The sequence below is a fragment of the Oncorhynchus mykiss genome, chromosome 20 (genome assembly GCF_057628025.1).
Source record: "Oncorhynchus mykiss isolate SJ-2025 chromosome 20, ASM5762802v1, whole genome shotgun sequence".
In the NCBI taxonomy this organism is placed as follows: Eukaryota; Metazoa; Chordata; class Actinopteri; order Salmoniformes; family Salmonidae; genus Oncorhynchus; species Oncorhynchus mykiss.
The window spans coordinates 39,431,934-39,449,557 of NC_143041.1; the positions used below are offsets into that span (position 1 = coordinate 39,431,934).

Sequence of the window (17,624 nt, forward strand, 5' to 3'; positions counted from 1 at the left end):
GTGTCACCTGAAGCATTCAAAGGAAAGCGTGTATCCATCTCATTTCAAACAAAATGTCTTCAGTGATGTCTTATAAAAGAGCTATTTTCGATCACTGTGTGATGCGTCAAAGCATGATGGCAGATCTGTGTGTGTGTGTGCTCCTATCTATTTTTACAGTCTCCTGCTTCTTCAATTTCACAACCCCATCAGGAATAATCCTCTCCCCAAACTACCCCGAGGAGTATGGGAACAACATGAACTGTGTGTGGCTCATTATCGCAGAGTCAGGGAGCAGGATTCATCTAATTTTCAGCGACTTTGAGGTAGAGCCCCAGTTTGACTACCTTATTGTGAAAGATGACGGGATGTCGGAGCCCACCACGTTCGGCACGTTCTCTGGGAAGGACGTACCCTCTCAGATCGCCAGCAATGGACACATCATGCGCCTGGAGTTCCAGTCTGACCACTCCAACACTGGGAAAGGATTTAACATCACTTACACAAGTAAATGGCCCCTTCCTTTTAAAGATATGGGATTTTGCAATATTTTGAAGACCCTCACAATATCTTCTGATATGCAATTCAGAACTGCCTGTGGCACAACTACTGAGTCAAGCTGTCTCAATAGTGCTTCAGATGTATGCAATCAAACGCGTAGTCAGGTATATTCTCACCAGGGTGATAACGAATCAACATTATTAACAATCTTCAATTAGAGGATCCCTATTTGAGAATGGAGATCCATTAGCTAGAACTGTGGTATTGTTCTATTTAACAATTTGTATGGCCATAGATGTGTATACCATTGTATATTTTACCTGTAATTTAAACTAGGAGCATCTCATTTGAATTATTACTAATTCTATTACATTTGATTAACTGCTCTAAAGATATAAGTAGTGCATCACGTTTACTAAATGATTTCTCACTGGGCACACACTGGTTAAATCAACATTGTTTCCACGTCATTTCAATGAAATTGCATTGAACCAATGTGGAAAAGACGTTGAATTGACGTCTGTGACCAGTGGGATCACTCTGTTTTTTTATTCAACAGATGACATTATGACAAATTAAATAAACAATTTGCCCTTTTCTCTCAATACTACACCATTTAAAAGGGGCTTGGGAATGTTTGCCATTTTAATAATTTACAATATTAACATTTTAATGCATATTGTTATGCAAATGTGTCTACCAGTGGTCCCAAAACATTTTTTATATGTAAACACAAGATAAGAAAAACAATAATACTGCAAGGCAATTCCAAACCTTGAAGGTAAACATTTAAAAACATATATTTTCTATTTTTTTGCTGATATTTCAGAGACAGTATCATGGAACAGAAAACAGCAATGGTAGAGGTCTGTTCAGGTCCTCTGCCTCAACATAGACACACTATAGCACAAAAATGTTGAACTGATCCGGGTGTGTCCAATGTTAATGGAATTATGCCTGTACCACACCGAGCTGAAATTAGGTCTGAATATTGCTGTCCCCAGTGCCTGTTTGCTATCTCTAGGAAACATTGTCTTGTTGCACTCCCCCGGCCTGGGAGACAACGCAGTGACATGTCTCTCCTCCACAGAGGAACAGAGGCAGGCTGCAGCGGTGGGGAAGGTTAATGAAATGGAGGAGGATGTTGTTACCGTTCTTATTCCGCATCAGAATCCGCTGGACACTCCTGTCAGTGACTAAGACAGGGATGGGTTTCTTTTTTTCTTGGCGGGGAGGTGTCAGCCATGTGATGGGGATGGCGGGGGAGCCAGTGGTGTGGCATCTCAATAGCAGCGCCGTAGAATTGGCGTGTCACTGTGTCAGGAGGAGAGGGACATGTCTCCCAATCTGGTGTGGGGAGTTACTGTCAGCGAGCAGGAGTGTAATAACAATGAGCCAGGGAAATGAGTGTTGCCTCCATGGCGTCAGTCTTCACCACTGTGCTGTGTTCATTTTGTTGGCTGATTAGCCTCTATTCTCAGTGACTAAATAATTAACCAGGTTCTCATCGTGTTTTCTGGGATAAGACAAATTAGTTAAATGTGACACTGAATCCAGTTTGATGTCTTCTTATTGATTAAAAAACAACAACACTGAAAAACACTGAAACCAGTTTTATTTTCCTCGCTAGCATTTGGTCAGAATGAATGCCACGATCCCGGCATCCCTGTCAATGGCCAGCGGTATGGGGAACACTTCTTGTTGGGGAGCTCCGTTCTTTTCACATGTGATGAAGGATTCATCAAAACCCATGGGTCTGAGTCCATAACCTGCATCATTCAGGATGGAAACGTAGTGTGGAATGCAGCAGTTCCTCGGTGTGAAGGTACTGTATAATGTTGTACAATAATCCATACAGTGTGCCAATGTCAGTGGAGTGGGTGGGCACTGGGCATGTCATGTGGGGGTCTGCTTTATTGTTGTCTGTTGGTGTAACATTGTAGAGCTGCTGAAAATGTGCTACAATAACTAGTAAAGTTTCCCCTTGACAGTCTACACGGTTACATTCTGCATGCTGTTGCATATGGACGTGTAAGCTCTCTATGTCAGAACATTGCCACTAAAACATGTTCCCCTCTAGCACCTTGTGGAGGACATTTAACAGCTCCAACCGGAGTTCTGCTGTCCCCTGGCTGGCCGGGATACTACAAAGACTCGTTAAACTGTGAATGGGTCATTGAAGCCAGCAAAGATCACGCCATCAAGATATCCTTTGACAGGTTTCTAGCTATTTCAATCATTCCATATGAGATCATCTGCCATGATAAACTACAGAAAAATGCTTGGATGGAATAGTAGCTTCTAATTCACGTCTCTTTTCTTTCTGTCTGTTTCCATGTAGATTCCAGACCGAGGTTAATTATGACACACTGGAGATTCGGGATGGCCCCTCCAACTCCTCTCCTTTAATCGGAGAGTATCATGGCACTCAAGCGCCCCATTTTCTCATTAGCACCAGCAATTACATGTACCTGCTATTCACCACAGACAACAGTCGCTCCAGCGTGGGCTTCCAGATCCGCTACGACAGTGAGTTCTACCGTTTTCATTTGGAAATGTATCCACGGGGCTACCTTTGAAAAGCAGAGGACATTGTGTTGTCAATCCACACATTGTTTCATGGCTACAACTACGTGGTGCAATATCACTTTACTACATGTGCTGTGATGTCAATATTAACTCAGCTTGTGTGTGGGTGTTGTGATCATATTGAAGTAGTGTAGGAGCTGTGAAATTAGATTTACACTTCATTTGGATAACTTGTCTTCATTGGGGTTGTTGCCTGAACAGGACTGCGATTTAAATACCAAAGAATTGGTGATTGCGTAGGGAAACCTAATTTAACTCATTATATCACTAATAATAGCAATAGGCAGTGGTTTGCGATAAGATTATTAAGTAATCTATCAATAATTGAATAGCGAGTCTAATTCTTTCTCCAAATACCAAAATATCTTAGGAATGTTAAAAATGAAAACAAATTACTGCGAAATGAAAGTTATGTCACAAAGGCTGTTTCAATGAATGCTTTAGTGTGCGTTCGTAAATTCAATCTGGAGTGCCAGCTTTCGCTCAGAGTGCCCTCTAGACGTTTGTAAATTCAGAGCATTGTCAGATTGTCCGTTCTTATTTCGCTCTCATAGCGTTCAGAGTGCACACTGGTCTGGCCAGAGGAGTAGGGTTGATCCGAGCATGTTGGTTAGGCTGGTTAGGCTGTTTTCATGTTAACTAGAGCATTGGTGACTGTAAATGTGCTGCTGGCAATAATTAAACATTTTGCAAACGTTTACTGACACCGGCCAAATTCAACAGCTGTTGAGCGTTCGGAAATCCATCAGTTATTTTTCCCTCTGGAATTGGAGTAGTTAGCCAGGGCGAATTTACGAATGCACCCTTAGACCGAATGATTTCGTAAATAACATTATACAACGGCTTGATTTAATCCTGGATGCTGATGGGTTAAAATCGCATTCCAGCCAGTGTCTATTCCACAAATTACCACCGGCTAAATCTATGATGTTGAAATGCCTATTTACTCTTTTCCATCTGACTGGGCAATCCACTGTCTCATCAACCCAGCCAGACAATTTATACATTTGATGTCCACTATAAAAAGCACCAAGACATTATCTCCCATTTCTTTTGACAAACATTTAGTTTTCAACAGCAGAGATTTGCATACATGTTGCTGTCTGTCTCTCCGACATTTGCAGCATTGAAGTTCGATCTCCAGCTGTCCCATAGTAATGAACGAGTCGAGAAGAGACAGTTTTTCTCAGCCAGTCGAAATCATGAATCAGTTGCCATTATTTTTCTGGACATATATAAAAAAATTTTACTAGAAAACAGTTCAAACGAAACAAAAATAAGCTAATTCACAATCTTTCCAGCTTCAGTTTGAAGTGATTGTGTTAGCTGTGTTGTTTGAACAATAGTGTCCTGACAAGAGAGCACATTTTCTATGCCAGGCGAAATCGCACATCAGTAGCTCATTGTTATGGATGTATCCAAATAAATGTCACTAGAAAGCAGCTTAAACAAAGCAAATGCAGCTACTTTGCTGTTATTCTGGCTGCACTGTTTGACATGAATGTAAGTTAGCTGTAGTTGGCTAGCTAGCAAGCAAGGGAAAAGAATGTTGCCAGCCAGTATGTCAATGGAACATTTAGAACAAACAACTGGGTCGCGTCCATAGATATAGAACAAAAGGACTTAACAACCGGGTCGTGTCTCTGGCAACCGAACCGATAGAACGGCTTGGGTAGCAAGCTTAGATTTGTGTTGGGACTATATCTCATGGAAGGATGAAATAGTATGAATACATTAATCAAAATAACGTTTTTTAATGAAAATATGTCAATCATTATTTGAATATGTTGGTAACCTATTGCATAAAAATGATAACACCCGTGCCAATATATCCTCCAAACACGGGCATTATCACTTGTATGTACCACTGTCATCCATCAGTGTACTATGATAGAGAACATGTTCTCTATTTTCTTCTACTTTAAATCAGGCTTCCATACTATACAGTTGAAGTCAGAAGTTTACATACACTTAGGTTGGAGTCATTAAAACTTGTTTTTCAACCACTCCACAAATGTCTTGTTAAAAAACTATAGTTTGGCAAGTTGGTTAGAACATCTACTTTGTGCATGACACAAGTCATTTTTCCAACAATTTTTTACAGACAGATTATTTCACTTATAATTATCTGTATCACAATTCCAGTGGGTCAGAAGTTTACATACACTAAGTTGACTGTGCCTTTAAACAGCTTGGAAAATTCCAGAAAATTATGTATTGACTTTAGAAGCTTCTGATAGGCTAATTGACATAATTTGAGTCAATTGGAGGTGTACCTGTGGATTTATTACAAGGCCTACCTTCAAACTCCGTGCCTCTTTGCTTGACATCATGGGAAAATCAAAAGAAATCAGCCAAGACCTCAGAAAAACAATTGTAGACCTCCACAAGTCTGGATCATCCTTGGGAGCAATTCCAAATGCCTTAAGGTACCACGTTCATCTGTACAAACAATAGTACGCAAGTATAAACACCATGGGACCACACAGCCATCATACCGCTCAGGAAGGAGACGCGTTCTGTCTCCTAGAGATTAACGTACTTTGGTGCGAAAAGTGCAAATCATTCCCAGAACAACAGCAAAGGACCTTGTGAAGATGCTGGAGTAAACAGGTACAGAAGTATCTATATCCACAGTAAAATTAGTCCTATATCGACATAACCTGAAAGGTCGCTCAGCAAGGAAGAAACCACTGCTCCAAAACCTCCATAAAAAATCAAGACTACGGTTTTTGCAACTGCACATAGGGACAAAGACCATATTTTTTGGAGAAATGTCTTCTGGTCTGATGAAACAAATATAGAACTGTTTGGTCGTAATGACCATCGTTATGTTTGGAGGAAAAATGGGGATGCTTGCAAGCCGAAGAATACCATCCCAACCGTGAAGTAGGGCGGTGGCAGCATCATGTTTTGGGGGTGCTTTGCTGCAGGAGGGACTGGTGCACTTCACAAAATAGATGGCATCACGAGGCAGGAAAATTATGTGGATATATTGAAGCATCATTTCAAGACATCAGTCAGGAAGTTAAAGCTTGGTTGAAAATGGGTCATCCAGATGGACAATGACTGCAAGCATACTTACAAAGTTGTGGCAAAAATGGCTTAAGGACAACAAAGTCAAGGTATTGGAGTGGCCATCACAAAGCCCTGACCTCAATCCTGTAGAACATTTGTGAGCATTTTTATTAAATGTGGGGAATTGTGATAAACTGAATTTAAATGTATTGGTCTAAGGTGTATGTAAATCTCCGACTTCAACTGTATACTCCAATTAATTCCCTAAATGTTTCCTATAATTACATTATTGTAGTTACTATAGTACAATACTGTCTGACATTAGGTGGATGAGACATGACTGCCACGTCCAGAAAAATGGCTGGAAAATATTAATGAAATCTATGATGTTTTCTAAACATATTTGATTTATTGTACTGGGAAAAACTCCTTAATAAAATACATATTTGATTATTATTACAATATTTCTTATGAGGACAACCCTCCACCATGGGATGAAATAGAACGCAAGGGAAAAGGAGAGAGCTCCTTTTTGCTCTCCCTCATGATTTATACAGTAAAGAGCAATTCCGACACCATCTTCTATTGAATTTAAGGCATGAAGGTGGAATTAAATCATTCTTTCTATCCCCACAGGCGTTATGATGGAAACAGATTCCTGCTTAGATCCCGGGATCCCAGTCAATGGAAAGCGGTTTGGGAACAATTTTGCCATTGGGACCAGGGTGACATTCAGCTGTGATCAAGGCTACACGCTGAGCGACGAGAAACCCATTGTGTGCGAGAGGAACCATCAGTGGAACCACGCACTGCCCAGCTGTGATGGTAGTGTACCCCGATTTAGCACCCTCCAACCCTTCCTTCCTCTCCTTTTCCCTGTTCCTGTCAGGTGCACTGACATGCATTGCAGCACTTACTCAGCCATCACCCCTTCTCCTCACACTCCCCATCCGATTCACAGAGAGAGATGTGGGCGACACAGCGCACTGCTAACCAATCTCTCTGTCTTATCTGGTGGAAAGGGTACGCCTCTTTGACAACCCTAAGGAGCGGAGTTCATTGATTCCTGATGAGAGGAAAGGTAACTGGAATATGCACACTTAAGATAACTTTGAGCGGCAGACAACAGAGAGTCAGAGAGTCGGTAGGCAGGTTGGAGATTCAGCAGGAAGACATAATTCCAACCGTTTATCTCATTTGTTTCCCGCTACTTGGGATAAAAATAACATTGTACAGCATTTGACCATCAGGTTTTAGTCGTCCTATATTATCCTCCATACTACTAGTTTATAAGTTGTATTTTCTATTCTAGTCTTCTATTCTGTTTTCTATTCTACTTTTCTATTCTAGTCTTTTATTCTGTTTCCTTCTGAACTTGACCTTCATGATTGACAGTGGTGGCATTTCTGCATCTCATTCAGATATGTAAAACGTTTTCTTCCGTTTTGTCCCTCTTACTTACTCTATCATTTCACAAGGGGGGTGTAGGCATATGCAATAGACAGGTCCTGTTCTAGGCAAAGATGCTATCTGAATTTTAAATGGGATTTAAAGGATTTTGAGGAATAGATACAATGTTTTATATTAGAATGAGAATTAGTGCACAATCCTTTTTGCGAATGCTGAGAAATAATGAATCACAGAACACAGAATGATCACAGAACATAACATTGATCATCCATCATTGGTTTGTTCTTGTAGTGTCATTCTTAGAACCCTCCTACTTAGAAGTTGCAGCAGGAATGCACGCTTCACTTCCTGTAGAAATGGTCCACTAGTCCTTCACCCTGAGCACCTGCCTCCTCCCCGCCCACTGCTGCGTTTATGGAGGAAGCCGGAGTTCATCTTTTAAGAGTGGGGCCAGCTTTATGATTCTTTTATTTATGACAATGACGGTACTATATGGATTGTTCACGCCCACAATTTGTCTTGTCCATGTCCTTTTGTGATAACTATACCAGAAGTAATTTGTAATGATTTCCAAAGATCCCTCACATTAGGGCAATCAAGTACAAAAAATATATCTTCCTCTCTTCCTTCCAACGGGGTGAATCAGACCTCAGTACATATATAAATGCATGTTGGGATACCATGCAATTATGACATTTTTATTTGTCTCACACTCAAAAGAGCCATCCTCGCTGATTAACTTTCAGTAGTAGCCTTGGGCAAGTATGATAACACACAACATGAGCCCCATTTAATCACCAGCATCTCCATAGCCTACGGAATCGGGTATAATTGCAATTGCCAACTCCATACATTTGTTCATGGGAACCTGTGCTATCTTGGGAATGCCTTTTTTCAGCTATTTTCACAGCATTTAACTGATACTCACACCAATTAAAAATGCTGAGTGACTCAACCTCACAGGCTAGAGGTTGTGGACCTCTGTCTATTCACATACACATTCATGCTACAAATGTCATGCTTCACAAACACGGTAAATACAATTATCCTGTGATACAAACACAGAAGTCATAGTAGATTAGCATATTTCCTTTAAGGCATTCCTTTTACTCATTTTTTCTTTTTATTCATCTCGTAATTAAAGCAGTGACAAGTTGTTGTTTAGACGACTCTGCCTGACTGTCTCCACTGACAGGGTCTTTCCTGTCAGAATTCTGCCTTGGTTATTAAGTTCCCTTTTGATCTTCCCAGACAGACTCACTATCAGCATACAGTATCCCACGTCTTCATCTTACTCAGCCCTAGCTGGGTAAACTCTGAGGCTTTTCATCTGGGAACATGATGTGTCTATGTCTGTGTTTCACACTGTCATCAGGTTTGTCTCTACAAATAACACGGAGGAGAGACTAAAAGTTTGTTTAGAACATTTACTAAGTCCAAAAGAGATCCTCTTACACCCAGGGATATTTTGTTGCAGTCTCTGACCTAGATTCGGGTATCAAACCCACCCGGACTCTTTTTTTTATGTTGCAAATTCTTTGAGCAATTTTCAATGATATTGGCATACTAATCAAAAATCTAATGATACAAGCTCATAATCTTTTGCATCTTTATTTATTTAAATGCTGTTATTAATTTTTCAAAACCCCTGATTGTTACGCAAGAAATTGCATTAATTAATCATTAAAGGGCAACTCCGACACTTTTCGTTATCTTCGCAACAAACTAGTGTCTTCATACACTACTGTTCAAAAGTTTGGGGTCACTTAGAAATGTCCTTGTTTTTGAAAGAAAAGCACATTTTTTTGCCAAAAATAACATAAAATTGATCAGAAATACAGTGTAGACATTAAATGTTGTAAATGACTATTGTAGCTGGAAACGGCAGATTTTTTATGGAATGTCTACATACAGTGCCTTGCGAAAGTATTCGGCCCCCTTGAACCTTGCGACCTTTTGCCACATTTCAGGCTTCAAACATAAAGATATAAAACTTTTTTAACAAATCAAAAACTGAAAAATTGGGCGTGCAAAATTATTCAGCCCCCTTAAGTTAATACTTTGTAGCGGCACCTTTTGCTGCGATTACAGCTGTAAGTCGCTTGGGGTATCAGTTTTGCACATCGAGAGACTGACATTTTTTTCCATTCCTCCTCGCAAAACAGCTCGAGCTCAGTGAGGTTGGATGGAGAGCATTTGTGAACAGCAGTTTTCAGTTCTTTCCACAGATTCTCGATTGAATTCAGGTCTGGACTTGGCCATTCTAACACCTGGAAATGTTTATTTTTGAACCATTCCATTGTAGATTTTGCTTTATGTTTTGGATCATTGTCTTGTTGGAAGACAAATCTCTGTCCCAGTCTCAGGTCTTTTGCAGACTCCATCAGGTTTTCTTCCAGAATGGTCCTGTATTTGGCTCCATCCATCTTCCCATCAATTTTAACCATCTTCCCTGTCCCTGCTGAAGAAAAGCAGGCCCAAACCATGATGCTGCCACCACCATGTTTGACAGTGGGGATGGTGTGTTCAGCTGTGTTGCTTTTACGCCAAACATAACATTTTGCATTGTTGCCAAAAAGTTCAATTTTGGTTTCATCTGACCAGAGCACCTTCTTCCACATGTTTGGTGTGTCTCCCAGGTGGCTTGTGGCAAACTTTAAACAACACTTTTTATGGATATCTTTAAGAAATGGCTTTCTTCTTGCCACTCTTCCATAAAGTCCAGATTTGTGCAATATACGACTGATTGTTGTCCTATGGACAGAGTCTCCCACCTCAGCTGTAGATCTCTGCAGTTCATCCAGAGTGATCATGGGCCTCTTGGCTGCATCTCTGATCAGTCTTCTCCTTGTATGAGCTGAAAGTTTAGAGGGACGGCCAGGTCTTGGTAGATTTGCAGTGGTCTGATACTCCTTCCATTTCAATATTATCGCTTGCACAGTGCTCCTTGGGACGTTTAAAGCTTGGGAAATCTTTTTGTATCCAAATCCGGCTTTAAACTTCTTCACAACAGTATCTCGGACCTGCCTGGTGTGTTCCTTGTTCTTCATGATGCTCTCTGCGCTTTTAACGGACCTCTGAGACTATCACAGTGCAGGTGCATTTATACGGAGACTTGATTACACACAGGTGGATTGTATTTATCATCATTAGTCATTTAGGTCAACATTGGATCATTCAGAGATCCTCACTGAACTTCTGGAGAGAGTTTGCTGCACTGAAAGTAAAGGGGCTGAATAATTTTGCACGCCCAATTTTTCAGTTTTTGATTTGTTAAAAAAGTTTGAAATATCCAATAAATGTCGTTCCACTTCATGATTGTGTCCCACTTGTTGTTGATTCTTCACAAAAAAATACAGTTTTATATCTTTATGTTTGAAGCCTGAAAGGTGGCAAAAGGTCGCAAAGTTCAAGGGGGCCGAATACTTTCGCAAGGCACTGTAGGCATACGGAGGCCCAATATCAGCAACCATCACTCCTGTGTTCCAATGTTGTGTTATGTAATCCAAGTTTATCATTTTAAAAGGCTAATTGATCATTATAAAACCCTTTTGCAATTATGTTAGCACAGCTGAAAACTGTTGTTCTGATTAAAGAAGCAATAAAACTGGCCTTCTTTAGACTAGTTGAGTATCTGAAGCATCGGCGTTTGTGGGTTCGATTACAGGCTCAAAATGGCCAGAAATAAAGAACGTTCTTCCAAAACTCATCAGTCTATTCTTGTTCTGAGAAATGAAGGCTATTCCATGCGAGAAATTGCAAAGAAACTGAAGATCTCGTACAATGCTGTGTACTAATCCTTCCACAGAACAGAGCAAACTGGCCCTAACCAGAATAGAAAGAGGAGTGGGAGGCCCCGGTGCACAACTGAGCAAGAGGACAAGTACATTAGAGTGTCTAGTTTGAGAAATAGACGCCTCACAAGTCCTCAAATGGCATCTACATTAATTACATAGTACCCCAAAACACCAGTCTCAATGTCAACAGTGAAGAGGCGACTCCGGGATGCTGGCCTTCTAGGCAGAGTTGCAACTAAACAGCCATATCTCAGACTTGCCAAAAAAAAAAGATTAAGACGGGTTAAAAGAACACAGTACTGGACAGAGGAACTCTGCCTAGAAGGCCAGCATCCCGGAGTCGCCTCTTCACTGTTGACGTTGAGACTGGTGTAATGCTTTTCTTTCAAAAACAAGGAAATATCTACATTTTGTGAAAATAAACGTTAAAAAGTTATCCCAATGACATCATAAAAGGTTTAAACATTTTAAAAACAGTGATTTTCAAACATGAGATTTGCAGTGACATGGGGTGCAAGAAAATACCCTCCCTCTGGCTAGAAACACGTTGCACGGCCTCCCGGGTGGCGCAGTGGTTAAGGGCACTGTACTGCAGTGCCAGCTGTGCCACCAGAGACTCTGGGTTTGCGCCCAGGCTCTGTTGTAACCGGCCGCGACCGGGAGGTCCGTGGGGCAACGCACAATTGGCCTAGCGTTGTCCGGGTTAGGGAGGTCTTGGCCGGTAGGGATATCCTTGTCTCATTGCGCACCAGCGACTCCTGTGGCAGGTGCACGGTGTTTCCTCTGACACATTGGTGCGGCTGGCTTCCGGTTTGGATGCGCGCTGTGTTAAGAAGCAGTTTATGGGAGGACGAATGACTTTCAACCTCCGTCTCTCCCGAGCCCGTACGGGAGTTGTAGCGATGAGACAAGATAGTAGCTACTAAACAATTGGATACCACGAAATTGGGGAGAAAAAGGGGTGAAAGAAAAAATAAAGAAACACGTTGCAGATTTGAAAACCAACATTTAAAAAAATAGGACCTTTTAATATATTTTTAACCACAGATCATAGAAATGCCCTACATATGTAGACACTGGTTTGGTGCTGGAGATAATGAATATGAGATTGAAAAGTAGCAGAGTTGCCCTTTAATAATGGAAATGTTCTCAAAATAGTTGAGTTTAAAAAACGATGCCTCATTCATGATGTTTCATTTTGTTTCCCTTAGCGTTGTGTGGTGGTTATATCTTTGGTAAAAAAGGAACCATACTCTCCCCTGGGTTTCCTGATTTCTACCCAAACTCATTGAACTGCACATGGACAATAGAGGTGTCTCATGGCAAAGGTAAGCCTCACGAATAGCTGTCTAATGTAAGTACCAACCAATAATTTGTTGCAGCAACTGAGTGAGTAAAATCCGCTGTGACTGGCCCTACAGCACCCCATTTGAATGATGAGTCTCTATATTCTCATTAACATTAAGCCCCAGCCCTCCCTTAGGGCTGGTGTGACGTGGAGACAGGGTTTTTGATGTGTGACTTAGAGAGGCCTAATCTTATCTGAAACTCTCCAGGAGTGCAGCTGCTCTTCCATACGTTCCACCTGGAGGACTCCCATGATTACCTCCTCATCACAGAGGACGGCAGCTTCACGGAACCCGTGGCCCGGCTCACTGGCTCCGTCCTGCCCCCCTCCATCAAGGCCGGCTTGTTTGGAAACTTTAGCGCCCAGCTCCGCTTTGTCTCCGACTTCTCCATGTCCTATGAAGGTTTCAACATGTCCTTCTCAGGTGGGTGTCACATATTGTGTATAAAGGGTAAACAGTTGTTGCGGATACATTTTAAGAGTTCCTTTCATGTAGATTCAAAGATATGAGGTCACTGCAGTGATTAACATTGGTGTAAAGTACTTAAGTAAAAATACTTTAAAGTACTACTTGAGTTGTTTATTTAGGGTAACTGTACTTTACTTTATTATTCATATTTTTAACTACTTTTACTTCACTGCATTCCTTAAGAAAATATTGTACTTTTTACTCCATACATTTTCCCCGACACCCAAAAGTACTTGTACCATTTGGAATGCTTAGCAGGACAGGACAATGGTCCAATTCATGCACTTATCAACAGAACATCCCTGGTCATCCCTTCAGCCTCTGATCTGGCGGACTCACTAAACACAGATGCTTCATTTGTAAATGATGTTGGAATGTTGGTGCTGTCTGATTTGCTTAATAATATAAAGAATTTGAAATTATGTATACTTTTACTTTTGATACTTAAGTATCAATCTACACGTAAAACCCCATAATGACAAAGCAAAAATAGTTTTTTTGAAATTTTGGCAAATATATTAGGAAAACCCCCCAGAAATATTACATTTACATAAGTATTCAGACTCAGTACTTTGTTGAAGTACCTTTGGCAGCGATTACAGCCTCGAGTGTTCTTGGGTATGACGCTACAAGCTTAGCACACATGTATTTGGGGAGTTTCTCCCATTCTTCTCTGCAGATCCTTTCAAGCTCTGTCAGGTTGGATAGGGAGCGTTGCTGCACAGCTATTTTCAGGTCTCTCCAGAGATTTCAATCAGGTTCAAGTCCGGGTTCTGGCTGGGCCACTCATGCACATTCAGAGACTTGTCCCGAAGTCACTCCTGCATCCTGAGGTCCTAAGCGCTCTGGAGCAGGTTTTAATCAAGGATCTCTCTGTTCTTTGCTCCGTTCATCTTTTCCTCAATCCTAACTAGTGTCCCTATCCTTGCTGCCGAAAAACATCCCCACAGCATGATGCTGGCACCGCCATGGTTCACTGTAGGGATGGTGCAAGGTTTCCTCCAGACGTAACGCTTGGCATTCAGTCCAAAGAGAAACAAGATTCTCTGGTCTGAGAGTCATGAGCCTTTTACTGAGGAGTCGCTTTGGTCTGGCCACTCTACCATAGAGGCCTGATTGGTAGAGTGCTGCAGAGATGGTTGTCCTTCTGGAAGGTTCTCCCATCTCCACAGAGGAACTCTGGAGCTGTCAGAATGACCATCGGGTTCTTGGTCACCTCCCTGACCAAGGCCCTTCTCCCCTGATTGCTCAGTTTGGCTGGGTGGCCAGGTCTAGGTAGAGTCTTGGTGGTTCCAAACTTCTTCCATTTAAGAATGATGGAGGCCACTGCATTCTTGGGGTCCTTCAATGCTGCAGACATTTTTTGGTACCCTTCCCCAGATCTGTGCCTCGACACAATCGTGTCTCAGAGCTCTACAGACAATTCCTTCGACCTCATGGCTTAGTTTTTGCTCTGACATGCACTGTCAACTGTGGGACCTTATATAGACAGGATTGTGCCTTTCCAAATCATGTCCTGTCAATTCAATTTACTGCAGGTGACTCCAATCAAGTTGTAGAAACATCTCCAGAACGATCAATGTAAACAGGATGCACCTGAACTCTATTTCGACTTGCATAGCAAAGGATCTGAATACTTTAATATGCATTTTCAATGTAAATGTAAATACCTATTTTCGCTTTGTCATTATGCGGTATTGTGTGTAGAATGATGAGGAAATAAATGAATTTAATACATTTTAGAATAAGGCTGTAATATAACAACATGTGGAGAAAGGGAAAGGGTCTGAATACCTTCTGAATGCACTGTATTGTAAATATCCATCCCATTTGTCTCCTCCATTCAAGGATTGATCCACTCTGTGTTTAATGCATTGCTTTTGCGCCCTTCCCCTCCCCACTCAGACAACTCCTAGACAGTCCTCGCAAATGTCTTGAGAAAATGTGTCGTTTTTTGGTAAATTACTATTTTTGTTTATTTTTGACCATTTTAATGGAAAACTATCACAGTAAGTTACCGTAACTGTTACCCAGAAACTATTTGATATTGAGATAAAAATGGCTGCATTGGGCCTTCAAACTTGGTTGCAAAATAATAAACTTGCTCTGCCAATAATATAATAACCAGACTCGAGTACAAAGACAAAAGCACTTCAAACACAGGGCAAAATGCCCATAAACATCTGAGTATGGCAGAGCTATAGTAACAGCATGTTACCTAGACAAACAGCCCTGCATGAGGATTAGGGAATCCTAAATAATAACCCCATTACCAGGGATAAATCGTTTATACCTTTACATAGGTAAATTCCCACAGAACAATGATAACACACTTTAAAGTTATTGCAATTACCCAATGAACATTCCAGTGGTCAACACGTTTATGAAAAAAAAAAACATTATTAGCATAAACATTAACATTTCCAATAAACAATGACAACACCTCAGAGAAATGGGAGAAACCTAATAATGAGAGACGTGCCTAACGCTTCGATCACACCGACAGTGTAGAAGTTACGCAGCATCATCTGGGTACTGTTTGTGTGTAACAAAAGTTCAACATTCACCTTCTGCTACCATTTCTGTCAAGTCGTCCACGCATACAGTTTGACGCATACGTTCGATAAATCCAACATATGCATCACACATAACGTACTACAACTACCTCTGCAAGGCTGCAAGGCAAATGCAGTGTTCTATTGGGAATTAATGTACTTCTGCTGTACCAAAATGCAATGATGATGTCGGTGTGATCGAAGCGTAAAGCTGTGGTCTTCACCGGTGAGCTCAAGTAGGAGCCAGTTCACGTTGGTGGTGAGTAGAGACCAGGACAGGTTGGCTTTATCAAACAGAGGTAATACTAACATTTCTAAATAAATAATAATAATAATAATAATTACTAATTATGAGGCTTTCTGAAGGCTCCATAGTTTCCCCAAATTGTGCTTAAAAACAGTTCATTTCTCGGAGCTTCATTATTTGTTCGCAGTACACATTAGTGACATCTGCTGGTCAGCAATAAATATCAGTGTGTGAACATCAGATAGATGTTTATTTCTCCAGATTTCAGAGATTCCAAGTTCCGTCTTGCATGTGAACTCGGCAGAAGTTAACTGCTTAGGCTCATCACAATGACAGTTTTGCATTTTGGTACAGAAGAAGTACATTATTTTCCAATGAAAAGCTGCGTTTACCTTGCACGATTGCGTTGCTGAGCATTCTGATGCTTGCGTACCATTTTGCGTAAAAACACTGTAGATGAGATCGAGGCGCAAGCAATTTCGATACATGCTTTGAAGCTCCGGAATCAATCGTAACATCACTTATGATAACCAGACCATTTTACTGACCAAACTTTGATTACAAAACACACAAAGGATAGCATGGTTAGCAAGCAATGTTCATACTAGCTGAGCATTCTCAGCTCCACCATATGTAGGCTATGTAATTGTGTCGATTAGTTTTGGCGGAGTGACATCAGACGATACTGTAAAAATGTCCATTCTTTAAATCGTACCTATGTTTGTCCTGTGTAAAGTCGGTGCTACTGGATAAAAACGTCATTCAATGTGACTAAATTGCACCGCGTAATCCACTGTTTTCCAATCAAGTATGAAGTTAGTGACTTCAAACATGCTCAATACTTTAAGAACTATCAATTGTGTCATGCTTACTTTGTACCTGTGCTTCTCTTGATTGTAGTCAGTGGGAGTTGGCATCCATAGTTTTTGATTTTAAAAAAATTGCCTCTACGCATCCCCTGACAAAACTACTAAATATTCCGTGCAATGACGGGTTGCTCTTTATCTGTTATCTGCTCCCTTGGCGAAGGTCGCTTAAAATGTGATTTTAATCCCAAAATATGGATCGCAACACCCAAAGAAAATAATGCCTTAACACAGGACAAACATAGGTAGGCTACAAGACATTCATTTAGGACTCTTATGACTCAATGTAGTTGGAGGTATACTCCACCAAAACTCAACTCCATTGTAATAGTGGAGTTGAGACTTCTCAGCTATGCTAGTACAAAACAATTAGTCTGTTTGTGTTGGGAGAGGCCCAACAGGTGTTGATAACTCAGAGGCATATCATCACACATTGTTATTTTCTAAAAACCTCTTAAGGATCGGACCCTTTTTTACATTGTCGCCTAAAATAGCATACCCAAACCTAGCTGCCTGTACTGTAGCTCAGGATCTGAAGCAAGGATATGCATATTCTTGATACCATTTGAAAGGAAACACTTTGAAGTTTGTGTAAATGTGAAATTAATGTAGGAGAATATAACACATTAGATCTGGGGAAATATAATACAAAGAAAAAAACATGCTTTGTTTTGTTTTTTGTTCCATCTTTGAAATGCAAGCGAAAGGTCACAATGTATTAGGTTAGGTATTAGGTTAGGCGCAATTTCAATTTTGGCCACTAGCTGGTATCAGTGTATGTGCAAAGTTTTACACTGATCCAATGAACCATTACATTTCTGTTTAAAATGTTGTTCAGGTCTGCC

At 40.9% G+C, this 17,624-nt stretch overlaps 1 protein-coding gene across 1 annotated transcript in view; it reads left to right on the forward strand.

Moving 5' to 3' along the window:
• The window catches only part of LOC110499391 (CUB and sushi domain-containing protein 1), a 404,263-nt gene that overhangs the window by 289,263 nt on the left and 97,376 nt on the right, over positions 1–17,624 (forward strand). The window contains exons 14-20 of the mRNA XM_090213058.1: positions 160–486; positions 2,111–2,305; positions 2,561–2,699; positions 2,822–3,009; positions 6,724–6,912; positions 12,506–12,622; positions 12,851–13,066. Coding sequence (XP_090069184.1) covers positions 160–486; positions 2,111–2,305; positions 2,561–2,699; positions 2,822–3,009; positions 6,724–6,912; positions 12,506–12,622; positions 12,851–13,066 — 1,371 coding nt within the window. The remainder of the gene's footprint in view (positions 1–159; positions 487–2,110; positions 2,306–2,560; positions 2,700–2,821; positions 3,010–6,723; positions 6,913–12,505; positions 12,623–12,850; positions 13,067–17,624) is intronic.